Source organism: Macaca fascicularis, chromosome 5 (assembly GCF_037993035.2).
Source record: "Macaca fascicularis isolate 582-1 chromosome 5, T2T-MFA8v1.1".
In the NCBI taxonomy this organism is placed as follows: domain Eukaryota; kingdom Metazoa; phylum Chordata; class Mammalia; order Primates; family Cercopithecidae; genus Macaca; species Macaca fascicularis.
Window position 1 is genome coordinate 126,466,650 of NC_088379.1, and position 18,567 is coordinate 126,485,216.

Sequence of the window (18,567 nt, forward strand, 5' to 3'; positions counted from 1 at the left end):
TTTAAAGCAGTACAAAATGGCTTCCTCCACACAACAAGGGCAAGCTTTGTACTAATGTTTCTCAAAAACCAATTATGTCTCCAGCTCTAGCCTCAATTTAACAGGTTTTTTACCTTATTTATTTATTTATTTATTTAGAGACAGAGTCTTGCTTTGTCACCCAGGCTGGAGTGTAATGGCATGCTCTCGGCTCACTGCAACCTCTGCCTCTTCGGGTCAGGCAATTCTCTTGCCTCAGCCTCCCAAGTAGCTGGGACTACAGGCACCTACCATCATGCCTGGCTAATTTTTGTATTTTTAGTAGAGATGGGGGTTTCACCATGTTGGCCAGGCTGGTCTCAAACTCCTGACCTCAGGTGATCCACCTAACTTGGCCTCCCAAAGTGCTGGGATTACAGGCGTGAGCCACCGCGACCATCTGATTAAGTTTTTAAATATACCTTTCCTATATGAAAGCCAAGGTAAAAGGAGAGTGGGTTGCAAGAAACCTTCTTTACCAGAATCCCTGGAAAGGGCTCTAGAAGCCAGTGAGTGTGAGCACATTCAAGTCACAGGGCTGGAGATTATGGGCCCGTGGTGGCTGTTTCTTCCCTTTCATCATTGGGATGTCCATCTTGGGCGGCTTCAAGGCTGCTGGATCTTCAGCCATTCGGCTGGCCTGGGCACGGATCAGTTCCATTGGAGAGGGTTTCTGGGCTCCTCAGTAGGCCTGGGTGGCAAAACTGCCAGAATCATACTTCTGAAGTGATCTCAGTCCAAAGAGGCTCCACTTATCTGACAAGTTGCTGTCCTTATGCTCACTTCCAGAGTCCATGTTGCTAGGATTTGGGCCAGGTAAGGCTGTGGAAGAACCAGAAGTGAACCAGCCCCTGGGTCTCTGCTTAGGTGAAGAGTGAGGAGTGGTGCTTGGGGTGGACTGGGCTGATGCAGGCTGCCTCTCTTCTTTTGTTATCTCTCCACTCTGTAGCTTTAGTTTGTGGAGTGCTTATGCCACTCTAAGGTACCTGGTCTCTTCAGTGGTGAGGCCCTCGTGGAGTGGGTAGCCAGCATCTCTCAGTCCTGCCTGCTGCCCAAAATGCTGAATGCTTTCCTGGGTCTGTTTTGTGATCAGAGAACTCATGATGACATGAGTAGTTTTAGCCTTCACCACTGGGACCTTGTCCACACTGTCAATGGCCGATGACAGGGTCATGGCAGGGAGGGTAGACTGGCCTCTCCTTCCTCCACCTTGGCGAGGAGCTGATACTTGCGCTCTGGAATTACTGGTTTCCAAGGGACGCTGCCCATGTCTGATGGAGGAGGAGTAATGGGTGCAGGGTCCTTGAGAGTATTATCAAAGCTGAGTGCCCAGGGGTATATCCCGAAGGGCAGGGACATCTTGCCTAGAGGCCCACTAGCCTCAAGAGCAGGCACTTCTAGTTGTCTTGAAGCCATTGAAAGTCTGGGATCCAGGTGTTTTTCTATATAGAATTCCGAGCTGAGTCCCTGCTACCATGGTGAAATGATGTGATGACTAAGCTGACAGACAGATGTTAATGAGGAACATGGTCTAGCTGCTGCAAATTAGCAAAGCTTCCCAGGAAGAGTCCATCCAGAGGTTCTGTTATCCTGCTGCCGCGCCTGTGGCCCGGAGTCCGGCACTACAAAGGTTCCGAGGACCCACGTCCTCCAGAGGCTTGGCGCAGTCTCGACCCAGTCATGGTGAGAGCGACGGCGACTTCGAAGGTCTCCAGGACGCACTAGGCAACACTGCCTGACGTTTGCAGATTTTAAATGCATCTCAATCCCACAGGAAATTGTTTAAAAACGTTAACATATTTTCATACATGTATTCAAGGGGGCTTTAAAATGAGATTGCATAAATGAAAATATGTAAATGCTATATGCTTCATAGAGAAATCAAATGGGAAATAAGAAGAACTAGATATGCATTAATATTTTTGTTAAAATAAAGCTTGATCTAAAACCTTTATCTTTGTCATATTTTCTGCGGCCACATCAACCACTGGGGGGCAGCATCAAACATTATTTTATAACTTCTCTCCTTGGTCTTCTAATAGGGAAAGCTTTAATGCCAGGCCATGGAATTTATAATCTAGTTAATACAAACACTGATAAAGGATGGAACAGGATTAGAACCCAGTATTGTTTGATTCCACAATCCATGTTCGTTTTCACAGCATCAAACTTTTTCTCTATCCTTCTATTTCTCCCGGGTTGTAAGAACATGCTGTCTTTTAAGATTTCTATTACCCTGAATAGCCTACAATCTCTCTGATATGACAGTAATGTATTTCTCCAAAACCAAGCTACGGGTAGGACTAATTTAGTTTTACAAAGACAGATAAAAACAATAAGCACTTACTTGATTACTTCAGAATTCATCCTTAAGAATCTTTAGTTTTAAGACATAAAAGGAAACAAATAGTATAGCTTCTGCTGAATTTTTCTTAAAGGCACAGACTGAGAGGGAACTGCCAATACCAACTTCTAGAACCCCATTCACTGACCTTTCAATAATTCCTTAGCAGAGAGAGAAGGCATATGTCCACTACTAGAAGGAATTGGCAGCCTGGAAGTTGGTCCACTGGGGAGTATATATTAATAAATGAGATGGGAACAGCAGAGGGAGATCCCAGCACTCCATCCAAGGCAGGAAAGGCAGACAAGGAAGAGCTATTCAGAACGCTGGTTCAGCTTGATCCTGAGAAACCTAGTGCAGGGTTTGGCCTTATGGGGATACATATGATCAGGGAGCTTTAGTCCCTGTAAGTTGACTCACTCCAATAGACATAAATGGCCGACTCTGCTAAACATATCTATCTACCCTGAGTACCTTCCTATGGAAGAACTTCGTGCTAAGCAGACAAGCCTTTCCAAGGCGCTTGGTGGCTAACAGGGTCCCAAGTGTCACTAGTGCAGTTGTTAGCTTGTCACACCTCCATGGATTCAGTTAGTAAGGAGACAATGAGCATCAATGGATTCAGGAAGTTTATTACTTGCACAGACGCCAAAGGCCAGATCAACACAGGAAGACGCTGAGCCTTGAAGGGCAAGATGACTGACAGCATGGGCAATGGGTTGCTCTGCTGGGGAGGAGCAACCCTTAAACCACAGTCGAGCAATTGTACAGATTTATACAAAAGACTGCAGCTGAACCTTAAGTGGGAGCAAGGTGGGAAGTCTTACACTCAACTGAAACCAAATGGGAGACAGATGAGAGAAAGTCAGTCTCCCACAAGACAGGGATAAGAAACTGCCTCACAGTGGCTCCTCAATAGGCTTTTCTCCCTGCTGAAGGAGGCATCTCCAGGTCTTTGAATAGGAGTGACGATGGCGCTCCCTGAGGTGCATGATTAGTTCTATGGGTAAGACAGCAAGGCCAAACTGGCTAGAATCCTTCCAGAATTTTCTGCAGCTACCAGGAAGTTCTCTCTCTTATTTCCTGAGATAAAAAATTTTATTTTTTATTCCAGAATTTTTATTGTGGTAAAATATATATAACATAAAACTTATGATTTTAGCCATTTTTAAGTGTATGATTCAGTGCATTAATCACATTCATAGTCTCATGCAGTGATCATCACTATCTGTTTCAAAAACTTTTTCATAACCCCAAACAGAAATTTAAGCATCGAGCAATAACTCCCCACTCTGCCCTCCCCATACCCCCTGGTAACACTAGTATCTTTTCTGTTTCTATGACTTTGCCTATTCTAAATAGTTCATATAAGTAGAATCACACAATATTTGTCCTTTTGTGTCCGGCTTATTTCACTGAGCATAATGCTTTCAAAGTTCATCCACATTGTAGTATCAGAACTTCCTTCCCTTTCATGGCTGAGTAATATTCCACTATGTGTATACACAGCATATTTTGTATATCCATTTGTCCATCAATGGACCCTTGGGTTGAGACAGGGAGTTTTAAAGAAAATGTAAGCTTATAGCTCCTGGGGTCAACTTTCACACTTGGGCAAAAGACAGCTCAAGAATGAAACCACAACACAGAGGGAAGTGAATCTGGCCACAGAGAGGGAAGACTGTCATTGTTGAAGACTTTAATCCATTTATGCCTAAAACCAGCCCTAACTTTGAGCTTTTCAGTTGCAGAAGTAGAATAGCCCCTTTTTTTTCTTAAGGTAGTTTAAGTTGGGCTTCTCTCCCTATAAACAAGAATCCTAATAAATCAACCACTTGTCAAAGAATAGTTATGTTTTAGAAAAGCAAACTAAAAAGGGCATTCATTTTATGCCTCCTAAGTGCACAGTGAAATGTTTAAAACTTTCTTACTGCTAAATCCTTTCCTGTCATTATTTTAAATGTAAACTGCTCTTGTCCTAAGTGGAGAGAATCTTTTACATAAATCCTATTGCTGTTACTGCCACTCTCCCACCTACCAAGAAAATTTAGCGACCTACAGTATCTTTTCTTCTCAAAGTGTGCACATAATGGATTCTAGGAAAGATCAACCAGAGGCTGGTCCATAGCATAATTCCTGACTTTACTTCCAAACTGCTGTTGCTGTTGGGCCTCTGTTTAATTTACATCTTTTTTTTAATACTTCCTTATTTTAAATAAGGAAGTTCTTCATCAACAGCTTTTATCATTTCTGTTGACTTTTTAAGCCCCACAATACTGTTGATTTTACACCAATCTTACCATATGTAAATTTCCCCAGGAACTCTAAAATTTCTGAAATGTCATAGAAAAAAAATTATATAACAAATGTAACTGATGTTTTCTAGTCACTGATTGAATAATAAAATGGGACTGAAGAAGTTCCAGGTTAAGCTCTCTGTTCTAAATTGGCCCTCAAAATTAAGATCTTTTCACTAAATGAAGTTCAACAACCTCCTTTAATTCATTTCACAATGTATCAGCTCTCAATCTCTAAAAACACACTCTAACATTTCATGTTGTGTACAGTGAGTGCTTTCTTTCTCTCCCTCCTTTCCTTCCAGTTACATCCTTTCATTTTTCATATAAAATCATACGCAAAACTCTAATTCTTAAAAAGAGAGACAGGACCTGTTATGATGAAGCTTGGAGCTTCGCCTCCTACCATTCTATTACCCGCCCACATCCGCTACTGTGGCCCTGGGCAAAACAGACTGAAAAACCCTTGTGGTGAGGTGTGCTAATTTATAACTAAAGTTCTATTCTCCAGGCAAGAGAATAATTCTTCTTGTATTTCTTTGTATGGCTTATATTCCAAACTTTTCACCATTTTTGACTCCTTTCCAAATTCATCTTGAAAGACTCTAAAAACGTCAACGGCTTTAGTAAAGATGCAATAGGCTCCAGAAAATGGAAGAATTGCCTCTGAGCTCCTTGTTGGACTCCAGTTAAGATAATCTGCTTTTGCATTTTCTAAGCATTCTGACTGCCATTGCTATTTTTTAAATACATAATAGCTACATTGAGCTGGTACATGGGGTAGGCACTGCACTTTTTTAAAAAAACACATCTATTATTTCTTTTAGTCTTCATATCAGCCTGAGTTCTGGAGCTGTCAGCATTTATACTACCTCAATGGCTATAAATCTTGGCTGCAAATTATAACTTTTTTAACTTTGGGAACTCCTGGTGCTGTCAGCATTTACACTACATCAGTGGCTTTCAACTTTGGCTGCAAATTATAACTTTTCTAACTTGAGGAACTTTTGAAAACTCCATACCAATTATCATAATCAGACCAATTAAATCAGAATCTCCAGGGGGTAGGAACCAGGCATCTGTGTTTTAAAAAACTCCCAGATGATTCCTTCATGTTGCCAAGATTGAGCATTACCACTCTAAGAGAAATTCTCATATCCACTGCTGAGAAAATTAATTTTCTGTATTTTCTTACCCTAGTACTCTTCAAAAGTAGTAAAGGTGCATGAAAGTGTACTTCCCCCAGCGATGCTGCCATTACTTAGAATATATTTCAAACTCCTTTTTTTTGGAATTGCTTTTAGTCAATTTGCCAGCCACTGCTAGAAAATTCTTTTCACTGCCCACAGCAGGATTTGGGAGAGAGCTGCAGAACTGTGTGTGCACCTGGGGAGACCATCCTCCCCCGGGCTGTGCCTGCATCCACAGCAGGACGGAAGTGGATACAGAATCCAGCAGGATCCTAGCAAGGCCACTACTCCAGGCACACCCCAAACACTCCCCATCTCATCTTATTAATGCTTAGAGTCATAAAGCAGGCTAGCATTAGAACTGATTTTCTATCTCCTTCTGGGAAGTGTTCAGAATTAGTATTCCTATGCCTTAAATTTTCATTTACCTCAGCTACCACGAGTCCCATTCTCTCCCAGCCCATCCCTCAACTTGGGACTCAAACCCATCAGACTGTGAACATCCCCTAATCTGATTCAAGCTCCCTACTCCTCAATACTTGCACTGCGTGCTCTGGGACCCTGACATCTACAAACCCCCCTGCATTCTCCATCACTTCTTTGAATGCTTCCTCCCTCCTTAGTCTAATGGAAACTTGGCTTTTCCACAGGAACACGGCTTTCTCAATACCTGCAATATCCCAGTGCACACAGGAAATACCCAGGAAATGCTGAATACAAGAATGACTCATAGTGTCATTAATAATACTTTAGACTTTGGGCAGAGGAACAAGATAACATGAGAGAATGATGGATGTTGGTAAGATATTCATGTGTAAGTGCCAAGTCTTCAGATCAGGTGAAAGACCATGGCTTATGATATTGATTAGACACCGATTTCAGAATCATCAGCAAAGAAGTGAGAGTCATGACTATAACCTCTATGCAGAAATTGATGAAAGAAAAGAGATTGCATGCTAAGCTTCAGTGGACACTTACTTGCAAAATAAGAGAAAGATTGAGAACCCTCAAAAGGCAGAAAATACAGAGATAGAGACATAAAGGAAACAAAGAAAGAAAAAAAGACCAGTTCACGGAAACTTAGAGAAGAGAATGGTGTTCTGTAGCACTGGTCACAAGCAAAATCAATTGTTCTATATTTAGCTGGAAGAAACAGAACATGTTCAGTGAGTGAATTTGGAGGAGCATTTGGACATTGTGAAGAAAAAAATAAAAAAGAGGAAAAAACAAAACAAAATGAGGAGGAACAAGCTGCAGATAAGGATAGGTAAATTTGGAGGCCCTAAGGAGGCAATGGGCAACTCCACTGCTGCAGTCTAGCCAAGTAAATCAGAGAAGAGAACAGATAAAAACTTTCCTAAAGGAAAGGGCCACGGCAGCACAACTCCACCCTCATATGAGGAATAAAAAACTCATAATCATATGCTGCTTATAATACTTGGGGGCAGAGAATCCCCACTCCTGCTAGCTCCATATTGGAAGGAGTCCTGGAGAGTAGAGAGTGAGTCAACTGGTAGATGAAAGGTAAGACAATAAGGGGATGATGGTAATGCAAGGTGGATGAAAGGAATCGAATGTCAGCTTGCCTCCATGCTGGGCACACTTAGATGCTGTGGATCAGCTGTATCTCTTTCCAACTTCAGTTAAAAACATGTTTGTGGCTATACTTTGCCTCACCTATTATTCATGGTCCTCAGCAGTGTACAGAAGAAAACGCAATGTCTTTGCTCAGTGGTGTGCTGGAAACAACTGTTTGATTTCTGTTTGTTTGTGATTTTTTCTTCACTTTTTTAAAAAACAGGCCTAACTAGTAAGTGCTGATTTCCATTATGTGAATACTCCTGCCACGACCAATTTTAAGGTAACAACATGATGTCCCTGAAAGGGGACCTGAGTAGAGTTGTGCACACTGGGCTCTGTAAGGTAGTGTGGCTGGAGACAAGTGTAACTGGTTTGGGCTGGGGCTGGTGCAGGCCATTTCCAAAAGCCCGTCAGGAGATTCTCTGTGTAGCTAGGTCTAAGAACCATTACTTACTTCAAGTAGTGCTTAACAAACTTTTTTTTTCCTTGTAAAGACCTGAGCTGACTTCTCTAGTGCTTATCAAACTTTAATGTGCGTGTGAAACAACTGAGAACCTTGTTAAAATGCAGGTTTTGACTCAATAAGTGCTGCTGGTCCCCAGAAAGAAAGAGGAATGGACTAAAAGAAAAATAAAACAGTCATTCACAGCCTTACCATTATCGGAAATATTTGAGAGAGAGGCAATGTAGAGATGTCACAAACTGGAAGTCCATGAATTATCTGTGACCAAGCCATAAAGATGCTTTCTTTTTACTCGATTGCATTATACTTTTGGATTTGACTTAGAAGTCAGCATCATAAAAATCTGTATTGCCAACTTTTCGGAAGGAGAGGTGGGGAAGCAAGAACACCACCAAAAGAGGATGTGACAATCCGGGGCACCACTCCAGCATGCTGCAATCCTGCCCCCTTCAGAGGAGACAGAGTCTTTCTTTTGTCGCTGTTGCTTCCTGGTGATCTTCATTGTTTGTTTCTGTTTCCTACCTCATCCCTGAAGGAATCTGGGGGATATTCATATTTTAGGTTTTTACATAATTACATATATATATATATATATATATATATATATATATATATACTTTCCTCCCCAGTTGCACTACTTTTCTGTCTCATTTCCTGCCGTTCCCCACATACAAACTGTGCATTCTTGCAATGCCTTGCATGGTATTCTTGGAATACACCATCTTCTTTCTTCCCTCCAATTTGGCACTGACCCCTGTTCCTAGAACACACTCCATCCTCTGCTGGAAACAGTCTAAATTATTCTCTGAATTATTCTTCAAGACCTAGCTTGAACATCACATCCTTGAGGAAGCCTTCCTGATTATTCTGTGCTCCTAGAGCAAAGTGGATCCTCTTTCTATCAAATCCTCTTATTGCTAATTTTGGGACCATCTCCTATTCTCTGAGGTCCTGAAGGGCACAGATAGACTTTACGCACTTTTGTACTCTCAAGGTAGAATACTTTGCCAGATAGGAGATCCTCAATAGCTTTGTAAAATAATAAATTGTGAATTAATTTTTGGCTCTTAGATTACATTCTCTTGAACTTTTCTTTTGTTAATTTATTAAGGAAATTTTGCAATGATTATCCTGTCCTATAATGCACAAGCTAATTCTATTTTCATATTTATCTCTAACCCCTCTGCAGGCTCTCACCTCTCCCTCGCACTTCAATTTTGGTATTATTTACTCAATTTATAAGATTATTATTTACTCTATAAATCTTGTCCCAGATAAACATAGGCCACCCCCAATTAAACACCCCTTAATAGAATTAATACCTTATACTTTCATGGCATGACCAATATTTTTCAAAGCACTTTTACCAACACACTTTATTCTCACACTAACCCTGTAAAATAAATGAGCAATGTATTACTCTCCTTCAGTATTTAGAAGCTAAAGTGAAATGTTCTCCATGAAGTAAGAAGCAGGGAGAAAAGAAAACTTGAGAAAAATCTTGGCAGTTCCCAAATAAGCCCTGAGGATGGAAGATGCTCCATACAGCTTTTCTCGGCCATCATTCCCCAATATGAACAGGAGCTCAAGATCTGACTCACTGCACTTTCTTTCCTTCTTTTTTTTTTTTTTTTGAGATGGAGTCTTGCTCTGTCATGCAGTCCAGAGTGCAGTGGCACAATCTTGGCTCACTGCAACCTCTGCCTCCTGGGTTCAAAAATTCTCCTGCCTCAACCTCCCAAGTAGCTGGGACTACAGGTGCGTGCCACCATGCCTGGCTAATTTTTTGTTGTTGCTTGTATTTTTGGTAGAGATGGAGTTTCACCGTGTTAGCCAAGATGGTCTCGATATTCTGACCTCGTGATCCACCCGCCTTGGCCTCCCAAAGCGTTGGGATTACAGGCGTGAGCCACTGTGCCTGACCAGACTCACTGCACTTTCAAACATCTCTAATCCCTAATATTTTACTGAAAAATTGAGACTCAGACATGCAAAATTAACATGTATTACAGCCAAAATAGTAATCCAGGTCTTTTGATCCCCACCATAAAATCCCACTTTGCATAATTATTTTCACCTTTACAAATGGAGCTATAATCATCTCCAGTAAAAATAAGCTTCATAAATCTGCTTTCACAAACATTTAGAAATGAAAACTCACATGCTTTTCCCCCAAAAAACAAGTTCTGTATGATGATCAAAAAATACCCCATTAATTTGATGGAGTTAGTTGCACTGAGCAACTTTAAAATGCCCAAATACAATTACTGCATCAGTGTGCATAAGAAAGTCTCTAATTCATAAATCAATGTCTTTCTTTCCACATTGTGTATTACTTTCAAGTCAATGCTCTGTACTCCATGTTTAATGCTTTTCTGAAAATATTTACATTGTAGATTGATAAGAATCAAAGATTTTAACATTCTGACTCACTAATAGCAAACTCAGTTTAAGCTAATGGGGAAAAAAGCAATGCTCACAATCTCAAATTGGTAATGGTAGGATGAAACACCCTCCATGACTTTAAGAGAATTAGTAATGGGATAGAAATAGCAGAGATTGAAGGCATAATGATCTATTTCTCTTACATTTCTAACCATTTTGATGTGGCCACAAGAATACCCAACCGTGAAAATGGGGAGGCCCACAGTGCACCATAAGCACTGGTGAGAACACAACACTACTGCTGATGGGTTTACACCCGGGCATTCTCCAGCTGTGTTCTTGGAACAGCTGGATCATCTGCAGAAACAGGATATCTTTTTTTCCAACCTCCACACACTGTTCCCAACTCAGTGACTCCATCTCTCTTCTGTCATTTTTGTTCCCATTATACGGAAGGACGAGAATGTCATCTCTCATTTTTTAATAGTCAGGAGGGCATCAGTTTTCTGTGTTCCTTCTTCCTGCATGACACTTAATACAATTTTTTAAAGGACTAGTTCAGTATATTTTTACTGTACATGAATTATATTTGTTTTATATTCATAGGTACAAGAAGCTGTCTGCAAGCCACTGGGAAGTGAGGGTGGAGGCTGGGGGAATGAGGAAATGAGATTTTTAACTTTGGTTTGCTCTTTCTTAGAACTTCGCCACCTGTGTTCACTTGGATGTAAGTTTTTTTTGCCGCCTCTGATTCCCGTCCAGCGCTTCCTCCTTGTGGCATAGAGACATACATTGGGGAAAGGCTTGGGAAAGGTCCTGAGCAGTGATGTGGGGAGTCGCACCCGTCGCCACTTATTTCAGCTCCCTTTTCTGTAATTACCAGATTTTTCTCCCCTGGTTTTCTTACTAAAAGTAAGATAAAAAATATTTCAAATAATTAAACAAACCAAAGTTAAAAATCTGCCTGAAAAGCAGAGGGTTAACCGAGAAGGAGCAGGGCGCGACTCTTACCCCCCAGCCAGTTGTCGGAAATGTTCTGGAGCATGGTGACGGGGATGCAGAAGAAGGTGATGAGCAGGTCACTGAGCGCCAAGGAGCAGATAAAGATGTTGGTGACGGTGCGCATGGCCTTGCTGCGGGTCACCACGTAGAACACCAGAGCATTGCCAAAGAGCGCCAGGGCGAAGATGAGCACGCCGGTGAGCACGAGGGCCAGCTTGGCGCGCCCAGGCAGCTCTGGGGTGTAGACGAGCGGTCGCAGCCGGTACAGAGCGATGAACTGCTCCCGCGTCAGGTTGTGGTCCCGCAGCAGCCGGGAGAACTGCTCCGGGGTGATGTTGAGCGCCTGCATTGCTGTGCGCTCCCGGGACGCGGGGCCACCGCCCGCTACTTCCTGGCCATCCGCGGCGCAGGGAGGGCTTCGGGGGAACCGGGAGGAGGCCGCCTCCCCTCCTCGGCTCTGGACTCAGGCGCGCGGGAGGGCTCTCGGCTGCATCGCAGGAGGTTAGGGAAAGGCGAGCAGCTCAGGGATCAAATCCACGATAAACAGGCAGGAAGCCAAAGCACTGGGAAACTCAATCTCAGTGGCCAAAAAATATTCGCGGTTCAAGTAAAGTTCTTCCCTTGCTCTTCCCTAAGGCGAGGCGCCGCGACGGTACGGGGTGATGGAGCGCCACGCGAAGGTCCCAGCTCCTCTCGCTCCCCGCCTTCTGGCCATGCATTGCGGACGCCGGACACCGTTGGGGAGCGGCGGAGGGTGGGGCTGAACTCGGTGACGCCCCCCTCACACCCAGCTTCAGTGGCGCCAAGGTCGCTTCCCCGCACCCTCACGGCGAGGGAAGACTTCCTTGGCTCCCCACCTTACTGCCGCCCGGCGCCTTTCTCAGGGCATGGCCCCAGTCAGGTCATGCTTATATGTGAAACTGGGTATTGCGGGATTCCACAGTTTCAAGTTTCTCCTCTTGAAAAATGATGGGAGCCACAACTACCCAAGGCAAATAAGGTTTATTTTAAATTATTTTCTGTATTGAAAAATAATTAAGATAGTTAAAATACAGAACATGGGAAATTGCAAAGATAATACAGAAAGATCCTGTGTACCCACCCTTCACCCAGTTTCCTCCATTCGTTACATCTTAGTTAACTACGGAACAATATAAAACCAGGAATTTGACACAGGTACAGTGTTTGCGTATTTTTATCTCAAGTGTAGATTCCTGTAGCCATCAGGATACAAACTCTTCTATCACCACAAAAATCTCCTTGGTGCTTTTTATACTCACACCAACCCCCTCCCTCCACCATCTCTAACCCCTCGCAACTACTAATCTGTTCTCTCTCAACTTTTGTCAGAACATTATATAAGGGAAATCATACAATATGCTTCCTTTTGATATTGAATTTCCTTCGCTTAGCCTAATACCTTTTAAATCCATCCAAGTTGTTGCATGTATTAATGGCTATTTCTTTTTATTGCTCAGGCTGTATCACCGTTTATTTAACCATCCACCTCTTCTTGTAGGACATTTTGTTTGATTACCATTTTGAGCTATTACAAATAAAGCTGCTATAAAGAATCATGTACTGGTTTTTGTGTGAACATAGTTTTCCTTTCTATAGGAAATACCAAAAGGTTTTGATTATTGAGTCTGTAATGTGTATATTTAATTTTTAAAGAGATTGACTACTTTTCAGAGTGGCTGTACAAGTCTCCATTTCTACCATCAATGCATGACAAGTTACATTTCTCCACATCCTTGCCAGCATTTGGTTTTGTCACTATTTTTTTAAGCTGTTCTAATAGATGTGTGGTGATAACTCTTTAGGGCCTTAATTTACATTTCCCTAATGGCAAGTAATATTGAACCTCTCATGTGCTTATTTGCCATCTTTGTATCTTCTTTGGTGAAACGTCTTTCCATGTGTTTTGTCAATTTCTAATTGTATTGTTTAGTTTATTTGCTGTTGAAAGTTCTTTTTATATTGTACGTACAATTCCTTTGTCAGTAAATGGTTTGCAAATATTTTCTTCCAGTCTGTAGCTTGTTATTTATCTTCTTACAGAACAGCTTTTAGTTTTAGTGAAGTCATATTTATCAATGTTTTCTTTTATAGATAGCTTTTAGTGTTCACTCTAACAACTTCACCAAAGCCTATTTCTCAAAAACTTTCTCTTAGGTATTTTTCTAAAACTGTTATACTTTTATATTTTATATTTTGGGAGCTCTATTCTGTTGAATTGATCTATGTGTCTATCTATCCTCCACATTCTTGACTACTGTAGCTGTATAATAAGTTTTGAAATCAAGTAGAGTTATTTCTCTTACTTCATTCTTATTTTTCAAAATTATTGTAACTATTCTCAGACCTGTGCTTATTCATATACATTTTACAATCAACTTGTCTATGTCTACAAAAAACCTTGCTGGGATTTTGATAGGAATTGACATATTTACTAGGTTGGTTTTTCAATCCATAAGTAGAATGTCTTTCCATATATTTAGATCTTTGATTCATTTCAAAGGCATTTTACAGTTTCAGCATGTAAGTCCTGTGCATATTTTTAGATTTGCACCTAAGTATTTCATTTTGGGGGGACATTTGTACATGGTACTGTATTGAATTTTTCATTTTTGGTTCCATGTGTTCATTACTAGTATGCAGAAATCCAATTTATTTTGTATGTTGACCTTGATTCCTCCAATGTTGATGAATTCACTTAATTTTATTAGGAGGTTGATATGGTTTGGCTCTGTGTCCCCACCCAAATCTCATCTTGTAGCTCCCATAATTCCCATGTGTTGTAGGAGGGACCCAGTGGGAGATGATTGAATCATGGGGGTGGGTCTTTCCTGTGCTGTTCTTATGATAGTGAATGGGTCTCATGAGATCTGATGGTTTTAAAAACAGCAGTTTCTCTGCACAAGCTCTCTCTTTGCCTGCTGCTATCCATGTAAGATGTGACTTGCTCCTCCTTGCTTTCCACCATGATTGTGAGGTCTCCCCAGCCATGTGGGACTGTAAGTGCAATAAACCTCTTTCTTTTGTAAATTGCCCAGTCTTGGGTATGTCTTTATCAACAGTGTGAAAATGGACTAATACAGAGGGGTTTTTTTTGGTAGATTTCTTGGACTTTTCTACATAGACAATCACATTATCTGAGAAGAAAGACAGTTTTATTTTTTCCTTTCTGATCTATATGCTCTTTATTTCCTGTTTTAGTTGTTTGTTTGAGTTTTGTTTTGTTTTGTTTTGTTTTTTGGTTTTTTTTTTTGTTTGTTTTTTTTGTTTTTGCCTTAGCGCAATGGTTGGAGAACACAGTTTACTATGTTAAATGGCAATGGAGAATAGAGATCCTTGTCTTGTGCTCAATCTTATAAGGATGTATTCAGCCTTCTTTCACCATTAAGTATGATGTTAGTTGCAGATGTTCTTTATCAACTTGAGGAGGTTACTCTCTACTTTCAACTTGTGGAGAGATTCTATCAATGGTGTTAAATTTTGTCAAATGATTTTCTGCATCAATTAATACTATCATGTGATTTTTTTCTTCAGCCAGTTAAAATGGTGGATTACATTGATTGACTTTTGAATATTGAATCAGCCTTGAATATTTTAAATAAACCCCATTTTAGTCATGGTGTGTAATTCTTCATATACATTTTAAATTCTATTAGTTAGGATTTTAAATAATTTTATGTCTATCTTCACGAGGGCTATTGGTCTGTAATTTTTTTTCTTTTTGTATTTTTTATCCTGGTTTTGGCATTCAGGTAATAATAGCATCATAGAATGAATTGGGAGCATTCTTTCCTTTTCTATTTTCTAGAAAAGACTGTATAGAAATGGTATTAATTCTTCTTTAAAAGTTTGGTAGTATTCTAAGAATTCCTTTAGAGGTGTTCCTAAATGATGGATTTAATTTTATTAATAGTTTAGTGATATTCAAATTATCTATTCCATATCGGGTGAGTTTTTTTTAAGAATTGATAAATTTCTTCTGAATTTATGTGTGTAGAGTTGTTAATAGTATTCTCTTAATATCCTTTGTATGGCTGAAGGATATCCCCTGTCTCATTCCTGATTTTATAATTTCTGCCTTCTCTCTCTCTTTTGTCAATCTAGTTAGAGGTTTGGCTATATTATTGCTATTTACAAATAAACAATTCTTAGCTTCACTGATTTTCTCTATTATTTTCTCTGAATTTCATCTCTTGATTTTCATGCTCTTATCCTTATTATTTTCTTCCTTCTACTTGCTTTCGTTTTATTTTGCTACTTGTTTTCTAGTTTCTTGAGGTAGAAACGTTAATTATTTACTTGGAACCTTTTCTCTTTCCTAATGTAAGCATTCAGTGCCATAAATTTCCCTCTCAGCACTGGTATAACTGTGTCCCACATGTTTTATGTGTTATATTTACATTTTCATTCAGCTCAATGTACTCTTTAATTTCCTTTTAAATGTCTTTTTTGACCAATGGATTATTTAGAAATGTCTTATTTAGTTTCCACGTGTTTGAACAGTTTTCTGCTATTTTTCTGTTTTCTAGTTTGACTCCCTTTTGGTCAGAGAGCATTTTCTGTATAATTGCATTCTTTTAGATTTGTTGAGGTTTGTTTTATGGCCAAGGGTATTATCTATTTTGGTATATGCTCCAAGGGCATTTGAAAAGGATGTGTTCATATTGTAACTGTTGAAGGAAACCTAAGGGAAGATGTCCAATCATAACCCATTGTAGGAGCAATGGTTCACATCTATGACTCCAATTCTCTGGACTAGGGACTGAAAGTTTGGGTCATAGAGAATGGCTCTCGAATGACATAGGAACCACATAGATAGAAGACATGCCCTGCCTCTCCCTGGTCCATAGTGTTGGGATCAAAGAAGGTCAGCAGCATAGCTTCAGGCTGATTCCAGCCCCAGGTGACCCAGAGAAGAAATCTCAAGGCTTTCTTAGGGCCAGAGCAGGTCTGATATGACTATATTTAATTTCTTGTGCTTTATGTAGACATACATTACTGCAGTCGGCAATAGTGTTCATCTTTCCCAGTTCTACTCAACACTCTTCAAAACAAGTAAAGGAGTATAGGGGAAGGAGGGAAATTTGAAAAGCAAAGACAAACTCTCATAGTGGCTCCCTAGGATATTTGAAAAGCTTTTGAATCCAGATTTTGAGAATTGTTTTTTGAAATAATGCATGATTGAAGCTAGTTTGATTGGAGCTAAGTGTACAAAAAAAATGACATTTGCCTTTAAAGTTTAAACTCTTTTGTGTCTTCCTCCCTCTAATAATATAGCACTAGACTTCATTTTCAAGACCTCTCTACACCTCTTCAACCCTCATCTCTTCAACCTCCCAACCCACTTTATCTCAACCACCCACATCTCACTCATCCAATGCTCTACCTAGTGAAAATACCCCTATTAAGGTAGCCCAAGGCTAATCTCACAAGACACTGCCAGTACTCCTGACCTTTCCTGCCCCCCCATGACCTCATGACCATTTCCTGAAATACCTGCTTATTGTTTAAAAACCAGATAAGTAAATGAGTATTTATGCCTCTGTTCAATAACATTTTTGAATGTCTGCTGTATGCCAGGCACTATGTTCGTCATTAAGAGTAGTATGGTGAAGAAACAGACCCAGTCTTAAGGGGTAACTCCTACAAGGGCACACAACACAGCTCAGCCTTTGGGGAGCTCATTATCTAGTTTAGGGTCAACAAACTACAGCCTGGGCCAGACATGGTTCACTATCTGTTTTTGTATAGCTCATGCGCAAGGAATAGTTTTCATGTTTTCAGATCATTTTTAAAAATCATAAAGAGAATATATTTCATGACACATAAAATTGTATTAAATTCAACTTTCAGTGCCTATAAAAATAAAAACATTTTACTGGAACACAACATGCTAATTCATTTACATATCATCCTTGGCTGCTTTCACACTACTATGGCAGAGTTGCATATTTGTGATAGAGATTGTATGGTTTTCAAAGCAGAAAATATTTACTCTGTGACCCTTTGCAGCAGCAGTTTGCCAACCCCATCTTGTTGGAGGGGCTGGATGGACAGAAATATTCATAGCTCAAAATAAGGTGACAAGTGCCACATCCAGACACAGAAAGAACATGTTCTGGAAATTCAAGCAAAGGCAAATCCATACATGCTGTGTGGGGAATGTGGAGTGTGAATCAAGCCTAAAAGGAAAGATAAATTGAAAAAGAGAAAGGTCACTTATCTCACAGGGTGAGTAGCCTCTCCAAAGGCACAGAAGTAGAAATGATTATGTTAGAAATAGGGATAAAGCAAGCCAGAAAGGCAGGATTGGCTTCTGATGCTTACTGGCAATTCTCATGACTAGAAAACAATAGTGATAGAGGGTCTATTTTCCAAAATAAATAAAATCACAGGGTGAAGAAGAATCGCCAAAGAACTCTCTACCCTCAAAGATAGGAACATGGAAGAAAGTATCTGGATAAATACAAAAGGAGAGGCAACTAGTAATTTTAAAAGACTGTCTGTACTTTATCTTGTCAGTGAGATGTTGTGATAATCAAACTTTCCTTAGAAAAGATTACCAAATTGTCAGAGATGGGGAGTTCACTAGATATTTGCTAAAGGTACAAGTAGTCTAAAAGCAGAGCATGTGGTATTTTCCTCACCTTCCTGAGAATTTTGTCTTTCAAAAGGAAAAAGCTTCTGGGAGACTTGGTTTTCTGTTCTTAATTCTGCCCAGTGAGCAAAGGGTTGATAGTAAGGTAGAAGTGACAGAAGCTTGAGAAACTGCCAACTCTGAGGGAGATGATGTAGAACATACTACATATTGTCAGATAGGGATTCTAAGCTGCAAGAAACCAAGTTAATGATATTTAGAAAAGATTGTATGATCTCTTGGTTATAGTTTCTAAAATGGAAGCTGAATAAAGAGGACTGAGGAGCTTTAAAATTTCTGACACCATAGTAGCAGAGTATCTCAATGAGAAATTTTAAAAAGCAAGAGTAGTAGCCACGGTATGCTACAAGTTTGCATAGAATCAATATTCTGAACGCTGCTACAAAGCAGGAATTTTTTAAATTATATGATGGATGTGTGTGTGTATATGTGTATATATGTGTGTGTGTGTATATATGTTTATTTATGTATATGAACAGATACAAAAATATCTAAAAAGAGTAATTTCAGGAAGCCCAGAATAAATTGATTTTTTTTGTGAAAAGTGCTTTCAGCAAAAGAGAGAGAATGAGAGAGATTATGTAATTGTATATATTGGGTATTTTTATCCA

At 40.1% G+C, this 18,567-nt stretch overlaps 1 protein-coding gene and 1 pseudogene across 4 annotated transcripts in view; both read right to left on the reverse strand.

Moving 5' to 3' along the window:
* Nucleotides 1–11,993, reverse strand: part of QRFPR (pyroglutamylated RFamide peptide receptor) — a 55,982-nt gene extending 43,989 nt beyond the window's left edge. For 2 of the 4 annotated variants that reach the window (XM_005555826.5, XM_074040983.1), the window contains exon 1: nucleotides 11,290–11,993. In XM_005555826.5, coding sequence (XP_005555883.1) covers nucleotides 11,290–11,629 — 340 coding nt within the window. In that variant the 5' untranslated portion in view covers nucleotides 11,630–11,993. Of the gene's footprint in view, nucleotides 1–10,481; nucleotides 11,185–11,289 lie in introns of those variants that run through there. The other 2 variants (XM_074040985.1, XM_074040984.1) reach the window with 2 other exon arrangements.
* Nucleotides 518–1,613, reverse strand: LOC102117379 (putative monooxygenase p33MONOX pseudogene; annotated as a pseudogene).
* Nucleotides 11,994–18,567: the final 6,574 nt, after the last annotated feature.